The following is a 25,262-nucleotide window of genomic DNA, read 5'->3' as shown; positions in this document are numbered from 1 at the left end:
AGCCAAACCGGCGGTCGCGGTGCCCCGTTCTGCCGCTCGTGTCCGCGTCGCCGGGGAGGATTCGCGTTTCCCTCAGCGGCGGCGGCGCCGAGCGGCACGCGCGACCGCGTCTGTCCGTGGACGGCTCCGCGGCACCGCGGGCTCCGCCGCTACCGAGACGGGCGGTCCGTGCGGGAGATCTCCCACCCCTGACTCCGCTCTCTTTGTCCGAGCACCGGTAGGCGGCCCGGCCCTCGGAGCCCCCCATTCCGCACGGTGCGGGTGCCGCGGAGCCACCCGGCCCGTCCGCGGGGCCGCGGAGCCCCAGCCGCCCCTCGCCGGTGCCGCGGGTCCCCTTTGTGCCCCGCGCCCCCTCCCGCGCTCCCGGGGCCGTCCCCGCGAGCGGGGCGTGTCCCGGTGGGCGTGTCCCGGTGGGCGTGTCCCGGGTGGGCGTGTCCCGGGTGGGCGGGGCAGTGGGCGCGCCCCGAGGCCCCGCCCCGGCCCATCGGGACGCGGCGCGCGCAGGGGGGCGGCGCGCGCAGGGGGGCGGGGCACGCAGGGGGGCGGGGCTCGGCGGGGCCAATGGGACGCGGGCGGAATGTTCCACCCGGCTCCGGCGCGGCGCGCGCGGGGGGGGGGCCGCGGTGACGTCAGCGGGCGGAGTATTATGGTCTGGGCTGCGCCGGGGCCGCCCCTGCGCTGCGAGCGGCCGCGTAAACATGGAGCTCTCGGCCGTCGGGGAGCGCGTCTTCGCGGCCGAGGCCCTGCTCAAGCGCCGCATCCGCAAAGTAGGTGCCCCCCGCCGCCGCCCCGCCGCGCCCCCGGCACCCCGCAGCCCGGCCGCGGCCCGCTGGGGGCGGCTCTGCCTCCCCCCGCCGCGGGGCGGGCTCCGCTCCGCCGCTCCCGCCCTCCGCGCCCCGCGCCCGGGGGGGGGGCGGCGTTAAACCCGCGCCCGGGGGGGTGTGTGCGGTAAATCCGCGTTATTTTCCATTGTTGCATCCCCCCCGCTGCCCCCCCGGGCCGTGTTCCGCTCCCTGCTCGGGGCGTTGCGGGGGGACCTTTGTTGCGGGGCGCTTGGTTCGTCGCGGTTCGTCGCGGTTTTCGCTCCACGCATATTTATTTTCCTCGCTTCCCATCCGCAGGGCCGCATGGAATATCTGGTCAAATGGAAGGGCTGGTCGCAGAAGTAAGTCGCCCGTGGGGCTGCGGGGGGCTGCAGCGGGGGCCGGGGGGATGCTGGCTGCACACGCTGCTCCCCCTTTGTGCCTTCTCCTTTATGCCCCTGGTTTTTATTTTATTTATCTTATTCCCTCTCCCGGCTTCTTATTCTGTTCCCTCTCTCCGTCCCGCCTCCCCCCAGGTACAGCACTTGGGAACCCGAGGAGAACATCCTGGATGCCCGGCTGCTCGCAGCCTTCGAGGAGAGGTACAAGGCCTTTACTAGCTGTAGCAGTTGCACTTGTAAATATGTTGCTGTCTTGTAGCTATGCTGAATTGAAGCTTTGGTTCTTTTAACACCTCTAGGGAGCGAGAAATGGAGCTTTACGGGCCCAAAAAGCGAGGCCCCAAGCCCAAAACCTTCCTGCTAAAGGTAAGGAGGCCGGAGCCCGCGCGCGAGGGCTGCGTGCTGGAGCAGGGGTCTCTCTCTGGCCCCCTCGGAGGATGCTCCCCTCAGAGGTGGCCTCTCGTAAGTTGCAATTACACAGCCGGATGGCAGGATAATAAAGTCACTGGGTGATTTATCTTCTTTGCAGGCCCAGGCAAAAGCCAAAGCCAAAACCTATGAATTCCGCAGTGACTCTTCCCGGGGGATCCGGGTGCCGTATCCTGGCAGGTCCCCCCAGGAGCTGGGCTCCACGTCCCGGGCTAGGGAAGGACTGAGAAACATAGCCCTGGCCCCCCAGGGCAGCTCCAGCAGCAGCACCCCCAAGGCTGACGGCATCCGGGACCGGGTGATCCGCGTGGAAGAGAAGCCCGGAGAGACCCCCAAAAAGAGGGGCCCGAAGCCCAGGAAGGAGCTTTACAAGGACCTTGCGGAGACTCTGGATGCCTCCAAGAGGAAACTGGGGGACCCGGGGGACAAGGTGGGGGACTACCTGAAGGCCAGGAAGATGGAGGAGGCGGCGGCGGGGGCAGCCAAGTTTGGCTCGGGACACAGCGTGATCCAGCTGGCCCGGCGGCAGGAGCCCGACCTGCCCGGCGCCCTGCCCGGCCCCAACCGCGCCGAGCCGGGGGCCGACGCCTTCCCCCCGCGCCTGGCCAAGCACCGTGCGGACTTTCTGGACCCCAAGGGGCAGGGGGGGCTGGACCCCGGCGGGCCCAAGCTCCTGCACGGCGCCGTGAGCCCGGGGGCCGTGGGCAGCCTGTACCGCGACGGCGTGGGGGGCCCGGCGGGGAGACCCTCCCTCATTGCCAGGATCCCCGTCTCCAGGATCCTGGGGGACCCCGAGGAGGAGTCCTGGAGCCCCTCTCTCAACAACCTGGAGAAGGTGGTGGTAACTGATGTGACCTCTAACTTTTTGACCGTCACCATCAAGGAGAGCAGCACGGACCAAGGATTCTTTAAGGAGAAGCGATGAGTTTGGTGGAGGTGGTGCTGGGGTTTTTCTTCAGTCAGATCCAAACAAAAGCTTGGTAGAGCTTGGTGGGCCTCTCTTTTTTTCTTTTTTTTTAATTTTATTTTTTTATGCTTTTTTTTTTTGTTTTTTTTAAGCTTTTAAATTTTTTTTCTTTTGTTTTTGGTCCTGGAGAGAATTTAGAAACTGTCCTAAATTCATTAACTCATTCTTTTGTTTTGTTTTTTTTTTCACGTCTTACGTTTCGTTGGAAAGATTATCTCTAGAGTTATATTTTCTATTAGATGTAAATATGTTATTTAAGAAAAAATGCTTATATATATATCTATATATATATTTCAACTCTGAGTTGTTTTATTTAAATGGAGACAACAGTGACTGCTCAGTTGCTCCTAGAAAGGACAATAAAACTGAGAACTAACGAGTTCACGCATCTGCCGCAGGAGCCGGTGTACATAACGGTGTTCATAGCTAAGTATGTGCTGGGTTTTTTTAACTATTATTTTTCATATGATGCTATGGATGGTGGAGAGGGACGTGTTGCTCCCTCGGAGGGCGAAGTGCCCGGATTTCTTGATTGTGATTTAAGGTGTTGCTTGTACAATCAAGTGTGCTGTGTCCAGAACTGTTGCCCTTGACAGTTGACGTGAGCACTTGAATTCACAGTGTTGTTGGGGATGGGGTGTTTCCAGTCTAACAAAAAAAGTCATGTTGCAACAAAGTCGGGGCGGGAAAAAGCAGAAATCCATAAAAAGGCTAAAAGTGTTGGAGTATTAACTTGAATTCCCTTTTCTTGCGGAGGAGAGGAGTTTGTGTGTGTAAGGTTCCTGAGGGGTGATACTGAAATGCACTTTAATAGAGTTGTCGTAGCAGTTGTGGGAGATGGGACTGAGCTGAGTATATCTGTTTTCATTTTGTCTGGTCGCTTGATTCTGTTCCCCCACCCACCAAAAACAAAAAAACCCCAACAAAACCCCCTCTGTTTACATTCCTGAAATGCCAGAGAGGTTGGGGAGGGAGCATCTCACTGCCCATATTTAGTTACTTTATTCTGCTACAGAAGGTGGGTTATTATTATTTTTATTCCCAATCACAGTTTACTTCAGACTGTTGGAAGACTCCCGATAAAGTGTTTTGTAATATCCACATCCCTGACAAATCCCAGGGTCACCTTTATGCATTCAGAGACAATAAATATTTCCCTTTCCTTACGCTGGTTAAACAATAGCCAAGAGGCAAAATATTCCTGTGCGGAGCAGCGCCGCCGCCTCGGGTGGATTTTGTGCTGGATTTGCCTGTGCGATTCCTCCCAGGGCTGGGATCCGGAGCTGAGATTCCTCCCTGGCAGGGGTAGGGAGGGTCTCGGGGCTCTGGACGAGGTGCAGCGGGTTCCCAGGGTCTGGGGGTGCCCCCGCCCGCCAGGGAGGGCCCCGGGCCCGGCTGTGGCTCGGCTGAGGTGGAGCAGGTGCCCCTGTCCTCACGCCTTGCTCTGCCCATCGGGCACATGGCAAGCACAAGCCCGGCAGTGCCTGAGGGCTGGGACTGAGCCAGAGCCCCCTCAAGATCCCTGAGATCCTCAAGGCCCCTGAGAGCTGCCAGGGGCTGAGGGAAGGGGCTGGGCAAGGGGCATCTCTGCTTTGGCATCCTCACCTTGCCCGGTTCCCTTCCCCATCCTCCTTTTGGGACCTGTGAGGTGCCTGGCAGGATGCTGGATAGGCTGTGCAAAGGGAGCCATCGTGTCTGACAGTTCCCAGTTCGTTTTGGTTTTGTTTTTAGGACATATTTTGTATAATTGAGATTTTTAACTTGGTTTGTACGAAGAGCTGGTGTGTCGGTTCCGGTGCTGACGCGGGGACCGGGAGTTGTTGGAGGATGAGGAGGGGGTTGAGCTGTTTGTGCTCCTGTAGCCACCGAGGCCGGAGGATCCTTCCCTTTGCAAAGAGCCCGGAGCCGCTCCCGCCCCGCTGGGGCTTCGCTCGGGCCCCGTGTCCGTGTGTCCGACACGCACCTGGAGCAAACCGTACCTGTGGGTGTATCTGTGTGTCTGTACATAGCCACGTGTACCCTGCGTGTGTGTGTGTGTGCGGGCGTGTGCGTGTGAATTATTTAAATCTAAGACTTGTACAGAAGCGATTTGGCTAAATCTCAGTCTCAGAAGTGAAGCTTAACTACGTGTCTTCTGCCAGCCGTGAATGTCCATATGAGACCTGCTTTTTATGTCAGTTTAAATATATACTTTGTAAATAGAAACGTGTCTGGCTTCCCTTTGTGGCCCTGGGGTGCCGGGAGCACCGGGGGCTGTGCGGGGTGGGTGGTCCTGCCGCCCCTTCCCCCGCCAGCCGCGGCCGTGCGGGGCTGGGGCCGGGTCCCGACGGGCCCGGGGGAAGGCGGAGGCTCCCCGGCCGCAGATGCCGCCGGTCTGGGCGTCCCCCCGGGGGTCCCGCGGTGCCCTGAGGGGGCGGTGGCGGCCGCCGTGAGCGGCTCCGCTCCGGGGATCGGCGCTTCCCCCGGTACCGGGCCGGGCCCGGCGCTCCGCCCTTCCGACGGGGCGGCTCGGGGCGCGGCGGCCCCCGCCGGTCCAGCGCGGCCTTTGTGTGCAGGCGGCCGGGCGGGGCTGGGGGGCTCCACGGGTTTTTTTTAAGCCGTGTCCTCATTAACCTCCTTTTTCTGCTCGGGCGGGTGGGGCGCGGACCCCGCGCCGCGGGAGCTGCCAGCGCCGGGAGGAGCGGCGGGAGCGGCCGCACAAAGGCTCCTTTCTCCGCCGGCCCGGCGGGGGGGCCCCGTTCACACGGGGGCTGGGGCCGGCCCGGGGGCGCTCGGCTGCCGGGGCTCGACGGCAGCACCGACGGCAGCGCCCGGGGCCGCCTCCCGCAGCTCCCGCGGCCCCGCAGCGCCTCCGCAGGACCGGGACCGGCCCGGGGCCGCCGGTGCGGGCAGAGACACCTGAGCTCCGGCCGCCGTGCACCGGCAGCTCCAGCCCCGGCGGAGCACGGAGGGGACCCTCGGGGGAAAGCGCCGGGGGTCTCCCCGCTCCGCTGCCCCGGCTCCGCTTCCCCGGCTCCGCTTCCAGCCTCGCACATCCCGGGACCCCCCGCGGCCCCCGCCCGGAACACGGAGAGCGGGGCGGCGGCTCCGGGCGGTGCCGGGGGCAGGGAGGGGGGACCGGAGCTCTCCCGGAGCAGTGACCACATGAGGCTGAAAAGTTTAAAAAAATATTTATTGATATGCTAAAAAAAGAAGAGTGGAAAAGTCGTACAAAACCCCCTACCCGACGTAGCCGTCTCCTAGTGTTTTCCTGCAAATAAATTAAAAGCAGCCTAGAGCTGGGGGGCTACACTAGCGTGAGTGTCCAGGAACACAGGAAAACTGCACAAGGAACGCGAGCGAGGGGCCGGGAGGGACCGGGGTGCTGGTGGGGAGCTGCTCCTGCTCCCATAGCACTCGTGCTTTCCCAGGGCAATAACATCCCCGACTTTTGTTCTCAGAAAATAAAAGCAAACAAACAGCTGCAGTTTAAAGCAATTATAAGTGTCATACAGGAGCGATTTGGCTCTCTCTTTAATTAAAACGTACAAATCAGAGCAGTGACTGGCACAAGCTACAAGAACAATTGTTTGTTTTCACCTGTCTCAAATTTCTGTCAGCAAAACCTTTCTCCTGGCGCTGGAGCCCTGCACACGCAGCTCAGAATCTCAACAAAAACCAAACCCCTAAACTAATCTCCATCCCTCCGTGTACTCCTGGGCTTTTTTGGTACAAAATATATATATAAAAATAGACTCACTTTCTCGGGATGATGGCTGAATCGGCCACCTCTTCCAGTCCAATGGAAAACAACAAGGATGCTTAACCAGATTATGCCTGGGGAAAATATCCATTCACTATACAAATACCGCAGGACTTTCCACATCGGAAACCCCTTAGAAAATGACGAGTGACAAACCTTTAATTGCCTGTCTGACGCCCGGCTGAACATGCCAACCCATAGCAGCAAACTCAAAAAAAAAAATAAAAATAAAAGGTTGAATCCTAATGGCACATAACCAGGGTCTGCACCAACCAGGGGTCTTCCAACCCCTGTCCAAAAAAGATTCCAGTAAATTCCTCACAGGATGTGTCTTTGGGAGGCAAACCCCAGTGGGAACCGTGCACTCAACCCCACCCAGCACTGCTGGGAGAGCCAAGATCCCAGAATGTCAAATGAGAAAGGGGCTGGGGAAGAAATGTAGGGTGAGATGGCCAGACAAAAAACCCTGGATTATCATTTTCACCATCGTCAGACCTTTGGAATTGAACCAGCTGGTGAGCAAAAGGCACAATAGCAAGTGGTGAGAGTCCTGTGCTGCCAGAGGGGACATGCCTGGGAAGGGAGGGTGATGGAGGGACTGCCTGGGATACCTGTCCCCTTTGCCCAAGCAGGAGACAGGAGCCAGGCCCCGCATGGAGAAACCCGTGGGAGCTGAGAGAGCGGCTCTGGAGGGAGCAGCTTCACCTGCTGCCACAGCTCATCTCCTGCCCTGCCCTGTGGGCCTGGCCCCTCCTCGGAGCCTCTTCAGAAAGAAGATTGGAGAAACCAACCCACACATCCTATCGCTGCAGAGCATCCCTGCCAGGCCAGCTTCCCCTCTGGGGACATTGCTCAGCAGGGCTCTGCTGCGTGTCCCACTGGGACCAGGACACCTCTCCCCATCGGTGTCCCCAAGACCCTGTGACCACCCTGCTTTGCATAGGCACAAACCTGTCGTGGGACCGGTGCCACAGACAAGGCTGAGATAAGGACGGTCCGAAAGGCACATGGTTGATCAGTTTGGATTTGCAAAGGCCAAACAGCAAACATTTGGTGTGTGGGTGAGAGCCTCACCCCCGTGCTCCCAGATTCCTTATTCTTCCCCCAAAGCCCTCGCACCCCCAGCACAGGAGCACAACACAGACCGTGCCTGGGGCACTGCTGCCTGCTGACACAGGCCAGGGCTTCCTTGGAGCTCGTTTGGCAAAGTTACAGTAGAAGGTAAAACCGCACAGGCCGTGGCATTTTGGCATCACCTGAGAATGACCCCGCTGGCAGCAGCCGTGACCGTGGGGGGCTGCTGCATCAGGGGGTCCCAAATTCCTGTACCCCCAGTTTGGTCCATGCATCCACACTCCTGTGAATGAAGAGGCTGTGAGTGGCCCTGCCTGGGGCCAAGGGAAATGCGTTCCCTGCTGCCAGGTCAGTCACCTGGTGACCCCAAAGCTGTGACCGGCCGGTCAGCTGGAGGGACATCTGACCCACACAGGGCAGGAGGCGGCCGCCGGCTGTTCATCACCTCCAACACAAGCACTCAGCGTCAACAGAACTAAAATGACCTCAAACGCTACTAAACTCTGCCTGAACTGCTGCTAATTTTGGCTTGTAGGAGAAATCTGCAGTAGGGAAAACACTGCAGTGGAAAAGCCATTATTGGGTGCAATTAGAAGCCAAAAGGAGCACCCCAGCTGCTGGGACGGCCAGGGAAAGGTGAGCGGCTGCTCAGGTGCTCTGGTTCCTTGGGGAACAGCAGCTTGAGGAACCCACTGGCCTTAGCCCTTCTCCCTCTCCACTTCTTTCCTTTCCCACCACTCCTGACCACCTGTGCAGGTGGCCTTGGCCAGCCTCTGAGCATTCTGGAGAGAACCATGAGTCTAACCCAGGGAGCAGCAGTCCTGGCAGTCCCAGCACCAACCTACCTGCTGCTGGAAGGGTTCCCATGTTCTGCAAGGCTTAAAAAATATTCCCCAGCTCGGTCTCTATGGGTGCCTGGAACCTGCTGAGCAGGAGGTGGAGGTGCTGGCAATGCCAGGATGAGGCAGAGGAGTGGTGTGGGGGCTCCCTGGGCTGCCCAGAAATTCACGTTCCTCTGGAAGTCAAGTCACTGCAGAGAAGCTGGTGGATCTTGCTGGCTCTCAAGGCAGGACTTTCCTCCAGCAGAAAGGAGACACCCTCCAAAAAAAGCACCTCTGCCACCTGTTCTGTTGGTGGCACCCAGGACTTAACCTGTCATAGACTGGGGTTATTTCCCTCCCTCATGAAAGAAAAAAAAAATTCCTTAAGAAAAAATGTAAACAATATTTCCCTATCAGCTGGAAACCCCAACAGAAACGTTGTGGGTTTCCCATCATTGGAAATGACCTCGCCCAGGGGGGTGGCTGGGCTGAGCATACCCTGAAAAACCCCCAAAAACAACTGCACCCCCACAGCCTCGAGGGCTGGGAGCAGCAGCTGCCTCATTTGGATTGACTTGCAGTTCCCCATGGCTCATAGACAGATCCACAGGAAGCCCAGAAGAGAATCTCCCAGTCCTCTCCCAGGTGTGAGACTGTCCCCTGGCAGCTCCACATCTCCCCATGGCCAGTGAGCTGCAGACCGTGGCATCTCAGAGCAAACAGAGCTGCGGGCAGTGAAGCCTGGCTCCAAACTGGCCAGCCTGACACCCCCGGCAGCACCGGTGCCCCCGTGCCCCGAGAACGGCATCGACCACCCCCACATGGGGCACGGCTCCACAAGAGGATGGAGAGAAGCCCTGGAGGAAATCCAGGAGCCGCTGGCAGTTTGGAGCGGGTTTCACTGCGCTATTTGTCCAGCCTTTCCACACACGAGTTCCAGCAGGTCTCACGAGGGCTCCACGTTCACTTGAAGACAAAAAAACCCGATGGAAGAACTGGGCAAAGGTGAGGGTGAGGCTGGAGGACCCTCTCCCTCCTCTCACGCTCCTGGGCTCAGTATTGCCGCAGGTTGAAAAACCCGACGCTGGTGGGGGACTCCTTGACCGTCACTGTGATCAGGTTAGCGGTGACATCGGTGACAAAGACGTGCTCAATCAGGCTGCGGGTGGGTTTCCAGTCCTGGCTGGTCTGGATGGACACAGACATGTTCTGAGCCGCACCCGGGAGGGAAGCTGAATCCCGGTCCGAATCCGAGCTGGTGTCGTCGCCCGTGCTCGCTTCGGACAGGGCGGAGGCTTTGCGGCTCTCTGCGTGTCCCTCTTGAGCGCCAGCTGAGCCACCTTTGGCCGAGTCCCTGTCACCTGCCCGGTGTGTCTGCTTCTTGCTCTTGCCACCGTCCCCCCCTGGGAGCGTGGCAGCGTTCAGCCCGGGCCCTGCGGCACCGCCCTTGGCACCGGCGCTGGCCGTGCCGCCGGCGGGGCCCTTGGCCAGGGAACCGCAGAGGTGCCGGGGGACGCTGCTCCCGCTGGCCGTGCTCGGCCCGTTTTTGACACTCTGCAGGTTCAGAGCCTGCAGGTTCAGCTCCTGGCTGGAGGCTGGCTGGATGCCGGCCCCAGACGAGCTCGACGGCGTCTTGCTGCCGTTGGGCAGCATCTGGCCTCCGGCAGCAAACCCCGATTTCTGGTCCCCTCCGGCGCTGCTGCCGGAAGCCTTTGCAGTTTTGGGTCCCTGCACGTTCAGCCCCAGCTCCCCAGAGCCCTTCTGGCTCCTCATTTTCAAGTCCAGCCCCAAGCTGCCCTTACTGGCCGCCTGTGCCTTCAGTGCCAGCCTGCCCAGGGCCGAGCTCTCGGCCGCACTCTGGCTTTGGGACATCCTGTTCATGTAGTGCACGATGGAGCTCTGCCAGCTGATGGCCTGGCTGGGGCTCGCCGAGCCGCTCTTCATCATGTTGGGCAGGTTTTCCACTGCCGACGCCCCTGAGCTGAGCCCAGCCAAGGTGCCCGGGGGATCCTTCAGCATAGCCATGCCCGAGCCCTGCGTGCTGTGCTGGGGCTGCAGCTTCCCCAGCAGCTTGGCACTGCCCCCCACCTCCTTCCGGGATGTTTTCAGCACCTTCGTCAGGTTCACGGTCCTTCGAGCCGCTTTCTGCTCCGGGGGAAGAGGTTTCCGCCCACGCTTCTTCCTGGAAGCGTCTTTCATGTCGGGCTTGGCCACCAGGATCTGAGCTTTCTTCTGCGGCACCGGGTGCGTCTCTCTGCTGCGGGGACCTCTCTTCGCTTCCAGATCACTTTCATCCTCTTCCTCAGAGGAGGAGGAAGAGGAGGATGTGGAGGAAGAGGAGCTACTTGACTTAGTTTTCGCAGGCATCTCTGGTTCCTGCAAAGCAGCAGAGACAGCGAGAGTTAACGGCAGTGACCGAGGAACGCTCATGGGCATTACAAACCCTGCAGGGTGGCCTGGCCAGGGCCCTCAGGCTCTCTCTCCGTGTAGCTGATCCTCAGGGATCCATCAGCTGATGGGATGAGTTGTGTGCTCGGGGCCACCCCCAGCCCCGGAGCCCCCCAGAGCTGTCACAGCTCCCAGCACTGCTGGGACTCACCACGTTCTTCCTGGGCCTGCCCCGGGGCCTCTTGCCCCTCTTCCGATTCTGCACTTCTTTTTCTTGTTCCCTGGAGAAAACAAGGGTTCAGGACAATGTTTAAAGGGAAATAAAAAACACTTGGGGGAACTGAGGCAGCCAGGTAGTGACAGGAGAGCATCTCTGTGTGCATCAGCAACATCCCTGCAGCTTCCAGCAGTCAGTGATGGACCACACCGTGTTACCCATCCTAAACCTGTGCCTTTTCCAATTCTTGGTGAGATTTGCCATTTTTCTGGCACAAGGGGATCAGGCAAAGGGAAGGATCTGCCCCCAGCCCTGCTAAGCCTTGCTTTGGTTATGCCCCAGCTGTGCTGAGCTTCCACGCTGAGTGGGAAAAGCAAACGCATTCCCTGGGAGCTCAGTGAGTCCCCTCCTCTGCTGGACTCCTTCCAGCTCTCCTGCACTCCTGGTCCAGCCATGGTGGCCCAGGCTGGAGTTCAGGGATGTCTCAGGTCACTGTACGTGTTTCCTGGGATGGTGTTTAGATGGAACACAGCTGATTAAACACCATCCTGCCTGCACTCAACACCAGATCTTATTCTTGAGAAAAATGGATCCAGAAACCACTTATAATTGTATCCTATCATAAACTTTAATGCTTTTCTTATTATGAAGTCAAAATACTTGGCAGCACAATGTCTGCCACAGCCAGCTGGCCATCCCTGTGCTCCGTGAGTGATTCCTGTGTGCAGTGGCTGTGGAACAATTGCTGTTCTCAGCCCAGCTCCGGGCAGGAGCCATGGACCTGACAGAGGACAGAGACCATTTTGTTCTGCCATCCAGGTTGTTCAGCCTGAAGAAGGCTCTAGGGAGACTTCAGAGCATCTTCCAGGACTTAAAGAGGCTCTGAGAGGGACTTTGGACAAGAGCCTGGAGCAACAGGACACAGGAAATGGCTTCCAACTGCCTGAGGGCAAGGTTAGATGGGGTATTAAGAAGAAAATCTTCCCTGTGAGGGTGGTGAGGCCCTGGCACAGGCTGGACAGGACTTGCAGCAACCTGGGATAGTGGAAATGATGGGGTGGATCGGGAAGAGCATTAAGATCCCTCCTGATCCAAACCATTCTCTACGATTCTCTCCCAGATATTATTTCCCTCACCCTCCCAGAGCTTCACCCTCCACAAGTTTGCTTTAATGCCCCCCAAGCCCAGGCACCATCTCCCTCCAGGGCTCTGTGGCCAAGCACAGCCGAGGTCCCTGAGCCCTGGAGGGGGAGCGGGAGCCCCAGGTCTGTGCCGGGCGTTCCCCGGGGGCTCCCGGAGCGCCGCTGGCCCGTAAAGCCTCGCGTTGGGCTGGCCAGGGCAGAGCAGCTCCAGGTACACCTGGACCGTGACTCCGGGGACAAACAAAAGGGCCCGGCCACAAAGGGCCCCGCCGGCTCCAGGCTGTCGTTTCCAACAACTTCCACCACGCGAGCAGCCAATTAGAAGTTAATTGACTTTACAGTTTGCTTAGAAATATTTAGAGTTTGCTCACTTCTTTTGGAAGGCCAGGAGCAGCCGGGGGTCCAGGATGTTCTCCTCAGGCTCCCAGCTGTTGTGCCTGCAACAGAGGACGCGGAGCGGGTGAGAGCAGGGCTCGGGCTCCCCGCGCCGCTCCGGCCCCGGGGGCTTCACCCGAGCGCAGCCGGGCCTGGCACGGAGCGGGGCATGCCCGGACCGGGGGCCGGCGCAGCCGGGGGGCGGGCAGGGGAGAGGGGCCGGGGGAGGGAGATCGGGAAGGGGGCGGCCGCGCCGCCGCGGGGCGAGGCGAGCCCCGCGCATCCCGGGGGAGCTCCGGTTTCAGCAGAGCGGGCGCGGGGCCGGCACAGCCGGGGGGGAGCGGCGGCTCCAGGGGGGGTTGGACCGAGCCGGGGAGGGGGAGCGGAGCCCCACGCGGTGGCGGGGAGGGCCCGACCGCGGCCGCGCTTATTTGTAAACAAAAGGAGCGGCACGACCCAAACAAAAGCGGCCGGGCGGGCGGTACCCGCGCCCCGCTCCGCACCGCTCCGCACCGCATGGTTCCGCGATCCGCACCGCGCCCCGCACCGCCCCGCACCGCGCCCCGCTCACTTGGAGGACCAGCCTCGCCACTTGACCAGGTACTCCAGCTTGCCCTGCGGAGAGAGACGGGGAGAGGCGCGTTAGCGGCGGCCGGGGGCGCGGAGGGGCGCGGAGGGGCGCGGGGCCGGCGGGTCCCACCTTGCGGAGCCGCTTGCTGAGGATGCACTCGGCGGCGAAGACCTGCTCTCCCACGCTGCTCAGCTCCTCCATGGCCCCGGCCCCGCGCACACCCCCGCGCACTCACACACAAGGGGAGCCCCCGGGCGCGCCCCCGACGGCGGCCGCGCGCGCTCCGACCCCCCCAGATCCACGCGCGCCCCCCGGCACAATACGGCGGAGGGGCGGGAGGGGGTCCCCAAATTCCCCGCCGGCCAATGGGGAGCAGGGGGCGGGGCGATCCGGCGTGGGGGGTGGGGGGAGGCATTGTCTGTGTGCGACCCCTCCTCTTCCTCCCGCGCGGGGGCGGCCGCTGCCCGGCCGGAGCGGGGACAATGGGGTGGCCCGGCCCGGGGCTTTGTTTCCCCGGGCAGCGCAGGGGGCTTCCCCGGCCGGCCCCGCGGGGGATCCCCCCCGCTCCGACCCCGCGAGGGTTTCCTGCTGCGAGGACCCGGGCTCCGAGTCCCCCGCCCGGGGTCCCTCCTGGGGACAAAGCGCCCTGGGGCTGGGGCAGCCAGCTCCGGTCCCCGCCGGGCCGGAACAGGCGGCAGCAGCACCGGCACGTTTTAATTCTAAAATGGTTGATTATGAGAGAATAAAAGATTTCCCGGGGGGGTGGGCCGTTTGCGACCCTCGCGCGGTGCCGGCTCGCAGCTCGGTCCCTCCCGAGCGGCGCTGCCGGGGGTGCGGCGGCACCGCGCGCACCGTGCGGGGCTGCGCGAGGAGCTGCTGCACGGCGGTTGTGCGCTGTGGGCGTGGAAGGATGAAATATGGTGCTTTACAGGCATGGAAGAAGATGAGTCAGCACCTCAGGGAGTTCTCCTCGGCGGGCCCGGAGCCCGCTGTTAACCGTGCGGGAGCCGCAGGGATATGAATTGCCGTCGCCCCGGCGCCTGGGTGCCCGCGGCGCGCAGGGACTGAGCGGGGGCCGGAGGGGCCATGGGGTGTCCTGCGTGGGGCCTCGCCCGCACCCCGGGCGCTGCCGTCTCCGGTAAGCGATGCCGGGTTTAGCGATGCCGGGTTTAGCGATGCCGGGTTTAGCCATGCCGGGTTTAGCGATGCCGGGTTTGGGAAAGCCTTTGGAGCGGCAGCGGGCGCGCTGGGCTGTCCCCGCTGCGGGGGCAATGTCACCACGGGGGACCCTCTGGATGCGGGAATGAGGAACTGGGCGCTTCCTCAGGGAGCGGGACTGACTCGGGCGCTGCGGGATGTGGACGTGCCGGGGGTGCTGGGTCCATGCCAGGGGCTTGTCCTGGGTCGGGCGCTGTCACCTTTCATTGTTTTCTTTGGCAATTACCGTGGCCGTTCGCTGACGAGAAGAGCTGTAGGAGCATTTTTTTAGCCGAAGGTGACACAGAATTGTAACACAGCGCCGCACTTTTTGTTTGAGTTCATTTACCTTCTGCCAGCTCGGCTCTTTGTGTGCGACACCTCTTAGATTTTAGCAAAACCCCTGTGTGACCTCCCATCGCTGTGTGCTGAGCCGTGCACACATCCCGGCATCCCGGCGGTGTGGCTGCAGCCCAAGGGATGAGGATCCAATGGTGGGGCTCTCCTGGCTGCAGGGATTCGGCTCTGAGAACGAGCCCTGATTTGGGTGATGCTGGGTGAGCTCCCCAGCTCAGCGCTGCTGTTCCTGTGCTCCCCACGAGGACGCAGGGCTGGGTCGCTGTTCCCGGGGCCGGGAAGGGAGGGCCATGTGAGTGGAGAGGCTTCATCTGCTCTCTGCTGAGCTGGAGAGGGGCTGGGGGTCAGAACTGGGAGCAGCCCTTGACACTCGTGTCTCTTTTGAGACCACAGCATTTGTGGGGCTGTGCCATCAGCATTGTCCCTGGTCCCTTGTGAGGGCTCTGAATGACCCCTAATGCCGCTCAGCCCCCATTCCACATGTCCTGTTCCCACTGAGCGTGAAAAGGACTGTGCTGCTCCCTGGGCTGGAAATCTCCTTTTTCCTCCCAGGGATTTACTAAACTGATCCTGGGCGGTCCCTGGGCTGCCGTGGGCTCCAAGCTTTTTACCCCTGGCAGAGTGGGGTATCCCCAGGGCTTCTGGGGTGTCCTGTTCCCGCTTGGTCAGCCAGAGGAGACCATCCCAGCCCTGGAGCTTCCCTGGGCATTGCTGGTCAGAGCTGCCACAGGACAGGGGCTGCTGGCTGGGGTAGGACAAGATGTCCCCTTGCTGCTGCAAAGCTGTGGCCCCGCCTGTGACTGCCTTTTTTTATTAATTTATTAATTTATTAATTTATTAATTTATTAATTTATTAATTTATTAATTTAGTTATATATTTATATATTTGTCTATTTATCCAATTAATTTATTAATTTATTAATTTATTAATTTATTAATTTATTAATTCAGTGCTTCCCATCCCCAACAGGGACTTCACCTTTCTGGAGAAACTCAGGAGCATGCACTGAATAACTTGGCCCCACACTCCCACCAGGCAAAGTGACCGGGCCAGTTGGTGGGGGCCAATAAATTCACCAATCACCGTGAAAACCATCAGCATCTTAAGACTGAGAGTCAGACCCCTGAACTAATTGATGGAACATGATTTTGTAGCTTTCCCCAAGTCTACCAGAATCCCAGGAATGCTGTGTGTCCTGTGTTATATCTCGAGCAGGGGCTAGAGGCATAACACAGCCTGAAGGCAGCCTCAAGTGAGGGTTTGGTGTCGAGGGAAGGGGAACTGAGTCCCCCTTGCCTGTTAAGGGGAAAAGGGCTGTGCTGCTCCCTGGGCTGTAAATCTGTGTTCTGCACCCAGGGCTTTACTGGGAACTAGTTCAGGTCCCCCTGAGCTGCTGGGGCTCTGTGCTTTCTGCCCATCCTGTCAGGCTGAGCGAGGGCCGTGGTCTGGGGGCTGCGGAGCACGGAGCCCTGGCCCGGTATGTGCAGGGTGGGGGCCAAGGCTGTGGGTGCTCCCCTGGCCTCTGTTTTGGCCCTGGAGCCCCCAAAGCAGGTGCACTGCAGGGGTGCCCCGGCGGTGATGGGGGTGCCCGAGGGGCGCGGGATGTCCCCGACTGGAGAGGGCGAGGTGGGGCCAGCCCAGGAGCAGCCGGGCCATGGTGGCCATGATTGTTGTGGGCAGATCTGGCTGCTTTTTCCCAAGGCAGCAGCCAATGGAAGCACAGAGATCCGCATCTCATTTGGCTCCCGCGGCCGGGCCCGGGGCTCGGCAGCTCCCGGGATGGGGCGGCCGGGGAGCCGCGTCCTGTCGGGGTCCTGCGGGCCCGGGCGGCGCTCAGGGGGACACGAGCCACCCCCAGAGCAGGCATTTGGGGAGGCAGCAGTGTCCCCGCACACCGTGTGCCATAAATAAATACGTGTCCTTGGATGTTTGTTGTTATGTTCCCATCCCGGAGTGGTTGGGACCCCTGGGCAGCGAGCAGCTTCCCAGCGCAGGAAAAAGAAAAGGAAGCAAATGGTGTGGAAATGCATGGCAAATTGGGATGCAATACACAGCGGGGCTCTCCCTGCTGCCTGACCCCCAGCCCGGGGAGGGGGGCGGTGGGGAATGAATTACGTGGGGATGGCAGGGCGGGAGGAGACGCGGGGATCAGGCAGCGGCTGTGTCCGGGCGAGGCCAGGCTGGGCTTTGGCCTTTGTCATCGGGGAATATTTGGCGAAAATGTCCCACACTGCCAACGAGGCGTGAGGAGCCACGGGAAGGGCTGGGAAAGGCTCAAAGGACACGAAAAATTCGACGGTTTTGGGTTTTCCTTGTGAGAGGCAGGGTTAGAGATGGCTCCCGGGGAGCAGGAGCGGGTTTAGGTTCTGTGTGTCTGAGGGGGTAAAACTCACACCCACAGCGGGGAGGATCCGTCTCATCTGTTCTGTCCTGGGAACAGCCCGGGACACGGAGTCGGTGCAGGAGAGCACCTGGGATTTCGGTGTGGGTATCCCTTGGAGCATCCCTTGGAGCATCCCTGCGCCTTGTGGAGCCGCAGTGGGTGCGGGAGCGCCCCGGGCCCGGCGGCAGCCGCGGGTGGTTCCGGGCTCTGTCCCCCAGCACCGAGGGGCAGATCCCTCCCCGGGGAGCACCGGGGCACTGCTGGGCTGGGCGGGCTCCGCGGATTCGGGGAGATGCTCCGGGCCGGGGCTTTACCGGGAGCCGCTTCCCCCACCCGCGCCGGGAGCTGAGCGCGGCTCGGGAGCCCTCGGCTGCCGGCTGCCGGTACTGCACCGGGACACGGGAACACCGGGATATGGGGACACCGGGAACACCGGGAACACCGGGACATGGGGACACCGGGAACACCGGGACACGGGAACACCGGGACATGGGGACACCGGGAACACCGGGAACAAGGGGACATGGGGACACCGGGACATGGGGACACCGGGAACACCGGGCACGGGAACACCGGGATATGGGGACACCGGGAACACCGGGACACGGGAACACCGGGAACACCGGGACACGGGAACACCGGGAACACCGGGACATGGGGACACCGGGACACGGGAACACCGGGACACGGGAACACCGGGACACGGGAACACCGGGATATTGGGACACCGGAACACTGGGACACCGCCACACCAGGGCACCGGCACATTGTGGGACACCGGCAGGGCAGGAGGCAGTGGCAGATGGGTACGGGGGGATGGAGGAACAGGATCAGGTCTTGGGCCAGAGAGGGGGATCCCCCTGCTCCCGTGTGCTCAGGGCTCGGAGGCTGATCCGTGCTGGGAACGCGGCTGCACCACGGACCGTGTTCAGTGCACCACATTCAGCCGTCCCGAGTGGAAACAACCACACCGAGGTGTGTCTCATGGCAAACCCCGTGACTGAGGGGCAGTGGAAACCTTCCTGCAGGGATATGTCAGGGTTCAGCCTTTCTCCAGGATGGTCCCTTCCTCACCAGGGATTTTTCTGGCAGAGCTCTGTCTCACCCAAATGCTGCTGGTTGAGTCAGGAAGTCAATTCCTGCTCCCAGCTGAGGAAAAAACAGCTCTCGGGTGAGGGTTTGTGTCAGGAGGTTGGTCACTATAAACTCCATGTTCCCTGTGTGGGTCTGGGAACCAGACTGGGACCAGCCCTATGGGCACTGAGGCTTCTCAGTACTTAAAGGCTTAAAAAAAAAGAGAGAGTGACGTTTTAAATGGGCAGAGGGTGATAGTACTGGGTAGTGGTTTTAAACTTCAGAGAAGAGAGATTTAGGTTTAACATTAGGAGGAGATTCTTCCCTGGCACAGGTGCCCAGAGCAGCTGGGGCTGCCTCTGGATCCCTGGCAGTGCCCAAGGCCAGGCTGGACAGGGCTTGGCACAGCCTGGGACAGTGGAAGGTGTCCCTGCCATGGCAGGGGTGGCACTGGATGGGATTTAAGGTCCCTTCCAACCTAAGCCATTCCATGGGTTTGTGATCCTGCTCTGTACCTGCTGGGCACCCTGAGGAGGGTCAGGACCTGGTACCAGAGTGTTCTGAGCTCTGCAGGCTCTGCCAGGATCTCCAGGATACCAATTTCCCAACAGAGCTGGCTGCCCCTGCCTGTAGAATGTGCAAAGCTGTGCTGATCTGCACGGGAAGGCCCAAGGTCACCAGCAGGAGAACTGGGAAGGTTTCTGCGCACCCTTATCATTAATATCAATTTCAGTGGTGTGCACAGCCCTGGCTCCCCTTTCAGAGCCTCCCTGCTGCTGCTGCCGCCCTGACCCCCACCCCAGCACAGTTTCAAGCCAAACATTTTCTTCCTGTTTTTCTGAGGGTGCGGCTCTTGTTTCATCTCGTTGGGTGAAGCCGATGCAGTGAGCGAGTCTCTATGGCAACAGATGTTTATCGAGCCCCTGAGATGAGGCACAGGGTTGGGGAAAGGCACCACAGCATCTGGAGGTGCTGGAAGGGCTGGAATGGGGGCTGCTGGAATGGAGGTGTCTTGCTCCCTGTCCCCTAAGGTTGAAGGACCCTGGGGTGCTTCCTGCAGAGGGAGGTTTGGATTTGTACGGGGGCTTTTCCCTGAGCCCTGCTGTGGAGAGGTCCTGGGAACCTGGCCCAGCTGGCCCAGGCTCTGCCAGCCCCTGGCTCAGCAATCTCAGGGCTGTTTGCTGTGGCACTGGCCCTGGCACTGCCACGTTCCCTGTCTCTCCAAAACACATCAATGCCCCTTCCAGAGCTCGCAGAGCTGCAGCTGGGGCAGCTCTCAGCAGTTCTGCCGTGGAGCAGGGCAGCCAGGCCCATCCTGGCTGCAGGTTTGCTGCTCAGGGGTGCACAGGTGGCATTTCCCAGTTTTGTCCAGAGCCACAAAGCACAAAGACAAGCAGGATGGTGCTGAGGGCACCTAGGGCTCTTGGGGCCAGAGCTGGAAGTGCTGATTGATTTTGGGATGCTTTCGGGCTGGGGGTGCCATGTCCAGCCCTACACTGTGGCCAGCAGGGACCAAGGGGGCCCCTCTGTCCCCTCGGCAGGTCCAGGCTGAGCGTGCCCACCCTGGGTGGGACCTGGCACCTTTCACAGGAGGCTCCCAGCTCGCTCAGAACAAAGTTTTAATTGGGTTAGATACTCGGTACGGATCTGCTGTCTCTGCTCCAAACCCACCATGGAGCTGTTCTGCCTCCTGCATTTGGGGTGATGCAGACATGGGGTGACTGTGTCAGGCTGGACATCAGTGCCACCTTCCACAGCAGTGGAGCTGGTGTCACCCCACAGTTTGGGAGAGGCATCTCCCCCAGGGACTCAGTCATGTTGGAGGAGCGTGGGTCAGTAATTTAGAGAGGTTTTGGGAATTTTGTCCAATTCCCTGAGCCTGGGACTGATTGTCTTTGTGACCCACGTCCTTCCCCATCTTGCCATGTGTTCTGGTAGAGCTGCCTGGAGCTTGGGGGCTGCCAGGACAGGACAGCACGGCGCTGCTGGTGCTCATTTCAGGTGTCTGCAGCCTGTAGGTATCGGCTGGAGGTGCATTGTGCTGGAAGTGCCAGGGAATTGGATCAGGAGCTGCTTGTTCTGGTGGTTCTCTGGACAAATTTGCACTGTGAGGGCAAGTGACAAACTCTGTTCTCGCATGTGCAGAGCCTCGATCAGGGAAGGGTTCACCCTTTGTGCTTGCTCACGCCATGGTCCAGACCTGGCTGCACACAGAGGACAGAGGGGACAGGTCAGGGGGCAGTGTCAGGGTCCAAGAGAATTCCCCACCCCTTCTTCTCAGCTCAGCCCATGCCCTGGGTGGTGCCGATGCTGAGCCGGGGCAGGAAGAACACGGAGTCCTGGCTGAGGTGTGGAGCCCCTGCTGTGTCCCGCGGGGAGCGGCCTCGGGGGCCTCCTCAGACAGAGGAAACGCGGGGAGACCGGGCCCGAACGGGCAGGATTCCTTCTGGGGGTCCTTGGGGGGGGTTACCTGGCGGGGGTTAGAAAACTCCTCCACAGCATCCCAGAACGAGAGCGAGTCCCAGCATCAGCGGCAGCTTCCCGGCGGGGTGCGGAGAAGGACCCGAACCTGCGGTGCCGAGAGCGGGGTGAGCGCCAGCCCTGCCCGGGGGACGGCACCGTCACCTCCCGGCCCCCGTTCTGCTCCCCCCGGGCCGCGGTGACCTCGGCCCGGTTCCGAGCGGGGGGGGCACGGCCCGGGGCCCGGAGCCGGTGGAGACAGCGGCCACCAGGGGTCGCTGTTCCCGCGGGAATCCCGGCGGAGCGCGCGGCCGATCCCGGAGCGATCCCGGGAATATCCCGGTGTGATCCCGGGAATATCCCTGTGTGATCCCGGGAATATCCCGGTGTGATCCCGGGAATATCCCGGTGTGATCCCGGAGCGATCCCGGGAATATCCCGGTGTGATCCCGGGAATATCCCGGTGTGATCCCGGAGCGATCCCGGGAATATCCCGGTGCGATCCCGGGAATATCCCGGTGTGATCCCGGGAATATCCCGGTGTGATCCCGGTGCGATCCCGGGAATATCCCGGTGCCCATCAGCTCTCCCGGTGCCATCCCGGTGAGCTCCCAGTGCGCTCCCGAGGCCGTTCCCGGTGCCCGCTGCCACCTCTGGTGTCTGTTGCTGTTCCTGGTGCCCGCTGTCACCGCCGGTGCCTGCTGCCCCTCCCGCTGCCCCCCATGGCTCCCGCCGCTCACCGTTGCCCTCGTTGCCCTCGTTGCCCTCGTTGCCCTCGTTGCCCTCGTTGCCCTCGTTGTCCGTGGATTCACGCAGCATGGGCTTGGTGACCTCCAGAGAGCCGTCGTGAGGCTCGGGGGTGATGCCCAGCAGCTCGCAGAGGAGGGCGTAGACGTTGACGCTATCAAAGGGCTCCACCACCAGCCCCTTCTTGAAGGAGGGTCCCACGGCACGGAAGATGGTTTTCATGCTCATGGCCTGGTTGTCGAAGCCGTGTTCCCCTTTATTGAACTGGACCTTGTACCTCTGGAGGGGAGAGCAGGAAGGTGAGCAGCCCGACCCCTCTGCCCCCGCACGCCCCACCTCGGGTGCCACGTTCTGCAGCTGCGGGGTTTGATGGTCTGGTTGGTTCCTCTCAGTTTTGGGGGTTGATCTGTTGGTGTTAAACACTGCAGAAGCTGGGGGTGCCTCCAGACACCGCTCTCAGGTAATTGCATCCTGCAAGTTCCCTCCCTAAACGCTGGCATGTCCAAGTTTTGTTGTACTGAGGAGCTTCCAGTGGGAAGCTGCCTGCTGGGCCTTCCCTTAAATCAGGCTAGGAGAGGATCCTACAATGGATATTCTGCATTTATGCAACTCCTGCTCCAGGGTTTCTGGATACTTGCTCTCCACAGCAGAGAAGGTCTTTACACCAAGAGCTGGAGTTGATATCTGTATGTATGGAGAGCAGTTAGCACAAAGGCCCAAAGCTGGGCGGGTGCTGGGGTGCTGGGAGAGGGACAGGAGAGAGAGGCACATCCCAAAGGACAGCAGGACATGCCTGAGTGTGCACCTTACCCCATGGATCACATAGCCTGGATCGCTGTACAACAGGAGAGGGGTGATCCGGGAATGGTTGGCGTAGTGGAATCTCTTTGGAAACTCTTCCTTCTTGTAAACGTGCAGTTTTGGGTGGGCATTTTTCAGGACTGAGTACACGTGCTCCATTTTCCCTTCTTTTGGCACCAGGAGTCCATTTGGTCCATAATCTAAGAGTTCAAAGTCGAGGTCTTTGAATGAGAAGTTGCTGAAGGTCCGGATGTGAATCTCGTTGTTTTTTATGACGGTCTCCATGCCGTGGTCAGATGTGATGATGAGGTTGAGGCTGGATTCCAGGCCGCTCTCCTGGATACGCTGCCTCAAGTACCCGATGGTTCTGTCCACCTGCTTGATCATGTTTTTCCTCTGTGTGGATTCAGGGCCAAACTTGTGTCCAGTGGAGTCTGGCTCCCCAAAGTAGAGCGTGATGAAGTCGAGGTTCTCCACTGTGAACCATTCCATGACGGTGTTGATGCTCTTCTTCCAGTTGGCTTCGTTGCTGTAGTTGAACAACGCGGGTTCCACCAACTTCTTGTACACTTCTTCCTTTTGGTATTTCGCTTTGGTTCCGGGGAAGTGGACAGAGCCTGTCTTCAAACCCTGCGAGTGGAGGCATTCCATAAACTCACCTGAACTCTCTCGGCAGCATCCTTCCATCTGTCAGTGCAGCCACCTCCTAACACGATTAGTTCATTCAGTCCCCGATGTCTACCTCTGCCGCTAATGAGGTTTTCTTGCTCATTGCCAATTAGAAGTGATTAATTGAAAGCACTGCCCTTGCACCCGGTTCCTCAGTGGGTTTTAACACCGGTTAAAACTTCGGAACCAGTGGCCCACTTGCACCTTGTGTGGACCCTCTGGCTCTGCACCATCAAGACATTAAGGTGTTTTTCACTGACGCCACAGGAGCCAATTTAGCCGGTAAATGTGGGCAAAGGTCTTGGGCCGGGTTTCATGCCCTGTCTCAAAGCCACATTCACAGAGTGCTGGGCTTGCTGCAGTTCCCAGGGGAGAGGGGAGTGGCCCCCAACGCTGCCCCCCAACTGCCCTGGCTGTGCCTCGGGGTGTGTGGAGCTCCCAGGCTCAGGATGCTCCCCAAGGAACTGGCTGAGGCTTCTTTAAACAGGAACAGGATAACCTGCTTTATTAATGTCTTAATAAAGCTGAAATGCATCTATTATTTTTTGCTATTTTTAGTAGAATGATCATAATTATTCCTGCCAGTGTCTGGGGGTTTCAGTTTTTTGCTGGTCTAATTAGCCTGACGTTCCTGGGGAGGCTGGGAACTCAGGGCCACAGGGAATGGTGGCTTGCCTGTAGCTTTTCCTGGAGGATGGCAGGTTGGACGGGTCTGTGCAGGGTCTGTGCGTGCGAGGAGGTGCCGCACTTGCCTGTCTCTGGGCAGTGATCCAGATGGGGAGGCTGCCGTTGTCCCACCAGCTGCTTATGCCTTGTGTGGTGTAGTAGGGCAGTCTGACCCCTGTTTTGGTGTCGAACCACATGTTATGGATCACCCCGTGGTTCTCCAGGTACCGCCCTGTGGGAGAGATGAGGGGAGGGGGTGAGCCCGGCCGTGCTGGGGGGTCTCACTCCCACACTGGGTGTAGGGCTGGCTTTGGGCAGAGGGGACCTTTGGCCTCCCCTTCCTCTTTTCCCCTTCCTACCCTTGCCCTCTGCCAAGCGGGGTCCCGGGGCAGGGAGGGAGGTGCTGGGGGAGAGCTGCTTCCCTCCTGGGTTAGTTCATGTCTGGTGGGTCTCACCTGGACCCTGCACCACCTGCAGCTGTTGCTGCCCTCTGGGCACGGGCAGGTTCCCTGTGTTCAGCTAATCCCGTGGTGTTTCACTGCTGTTGCTCGCAGCCCGTGATGTCAGTGAGCAGAAGTTTCCATTAGGAGGGAGAGATGCACTTTGACTCTTACATTTGGTGCTATTTTTATTATTCTGGTCCCGAAGACTGCGCAGTCCCTTCTGTATGATATCCCCATCCTCCCTCGTATTGACGCTGCCTCCCTGCTTTTGCCCATCAGCAGATTTCATTAGCATGCTCCACTCTTTTATGCCAAGGTTATTAATTAAAATCTTAAATAAGATTGGCTCCAAAATCGATTCTTCAGGAATTCCCCTGGTGCCCTCCTTCCAGCTTGACAATCTCCTCTCAGCATCCACTCTGTCCTCTTCCCGTAGCCTCTCACTTCCCCACATTACAGATTTTGTACTAATCTTCATCTTCTCCATCTTAACTAATGATTTCCCATGTGGCACTGTATCAAATGCACTACTGAAGTCCAGAAGGATTAAATTTAGAGCATCTCCCTTGTTTAAAAAATAATTTATCTTATCAAAGGAGGCTATCGAGTTGGTCTGGTGCTATTTACCTTTGATAAATACAGGTTGAGTTCACAGAATCCCAGAATGGTTTGACTTGGGAGAGACCTTAAAAACCGTCCTGTTCCACCTCTGCCATGGGCAGGGACACCTCCCACCGGACCAGGCTGACTCCAAGCCCCGTCCAACCTGGCCTTGGACATTTCCAGGGATGGGGCAATCCGGGAAATCTGTGCCTCACCACCCTCACAGGGAAGAATTTCTTTGCATCTAGTTTGAATCTACCATTTCTGCATCTCTTGCCCCATGTGCTCTGAAGCTCCGTGTGCTGCTGGGTCTGGGTGCCTCCTCTGGGCGCCTCCTGACCTCGTGTGTGACCACAAGCCTTGACTTTGCCGTTGCCCAGCCCCCGTGCGGCACTCACCGGTCAGCAGTGTGAAGTGGCAGGGGCTGGTGAGGGTGACGAAGGCTGGGGTCATGTACTTGGCCTTCACCCCGTCCGCAGCCATCGCGTCCAGGTTGGGGGTGTCCACGTCCTGGTCGTAGTCCCAGCGAAAGCCGTCGAAGGACACCAGGAGGAGTTTGCTGCGGTTGGGCACCTGCTGCAGGGGGATGCATCTTCCCAAGGACAGCCCAGCAAAGAGGAGCCCCAGTGCCAGGAGCATCTTTGTGCCTGGATCAGGAATAGCCCAGGTGTCCGGAGAGCTCGCATTAATACGTGCAGCACAGGACTAAGTTCGGTCCTTATCTAATCTTGCAGTTGCTGATCGGGTGTGTGGCTTCAGCCAGTCTTTGCTATCAGAACCAAATTGTCTTGTTTGTCTTTCTGTGGTACATTATCTTAAAGCTCCTCCTGGGTCAAACACCAAATCTGGCTGTTCCCTCAGCTGTGGTGGTGCAGTTTTGGTGAGTGTGAACAGGGAGCTTGGTGTGGTGGGAGGCTGGGAGCTGCCTCCA

The 25,262-nt window shown here is 59.7% G+C and overlaps 2 protein-coding genes across 3 annotated transcripts; one reads left to right on the top strand and one right to left on the bottom strand.

The window, feature by feature from the left end:
• Positions 1-614: 614 nt before the first annotated feature.
• On the top strand, positions 615-4,799 carry CBX8 (chromobox 8). Of its 2 annotated transcripts, none has more exons than XM_058852532.1 (5): positions 615-767; positions 1,122-1,165; positions 1,340-1,405; positions 1,504-1,570; positions 1,734-4,799. In XM_058852532.1, exons 1-5 carry the CDS (start codon positions 699-701, stop codon positions 2,556-2,558), a joined length of 1,071 nt encoding a protein of 356 aa, XP_058708515.1. In that variant the 5' UTR covers positions 615-698; the 3' UTR covers positions 2,559-4,799. The 2 variants fall into 2 exon arrangements, with proteins under 2 accessions (XP_058708515.1, XP_058708513.1); XM_058852530.1 differs by having other exon boundaries at positions 1,480-1,570.
• A 4,491-nt stretch (positions 4,800-9,290) lies between these two features.
• Positions 9,291-13,131, bottom strand: CBX2 (chromobox 2). The gene is made up of 5 exons (XM_058852588.1): positions 13,060-13,131; positions 12,931-12,974; positions 12,356-12,421; positions 10,837-10,906; positions 9,291-10,613 (listed from the first exon to the last, which is right to left on the bottom strand). The coding sequence occupies exons 1-5, from the start codon at positions 13,129-13,131 to the stop codon at positions 9,291-9,293; spliced, it is 1,575 nt and encodes a 524-aa protein (XP_058708571.1).
• Positions 13,132-25,262: the final 12,131 nt, after the last annotated feature.

The sequence above is a fragment of the Poecile atricapillus genome, chromosome 17 (genome assembly GCF_030490865.1).
Source record: "Poecile atricapillus isolate bPoeAtr1 chromosome 17, bPoeAtr1.hap1, whole genome shotgun sequence".
Classification (NCBI taxonomy): Eukaryota; Metazoa; Chordata; class Aves; order Passeriformes; family Paridae; genus Poecile; species Poecile atricapillus.
This window is presented reverse-complemented; position numbering and strand designations above follow the sequence as displayed.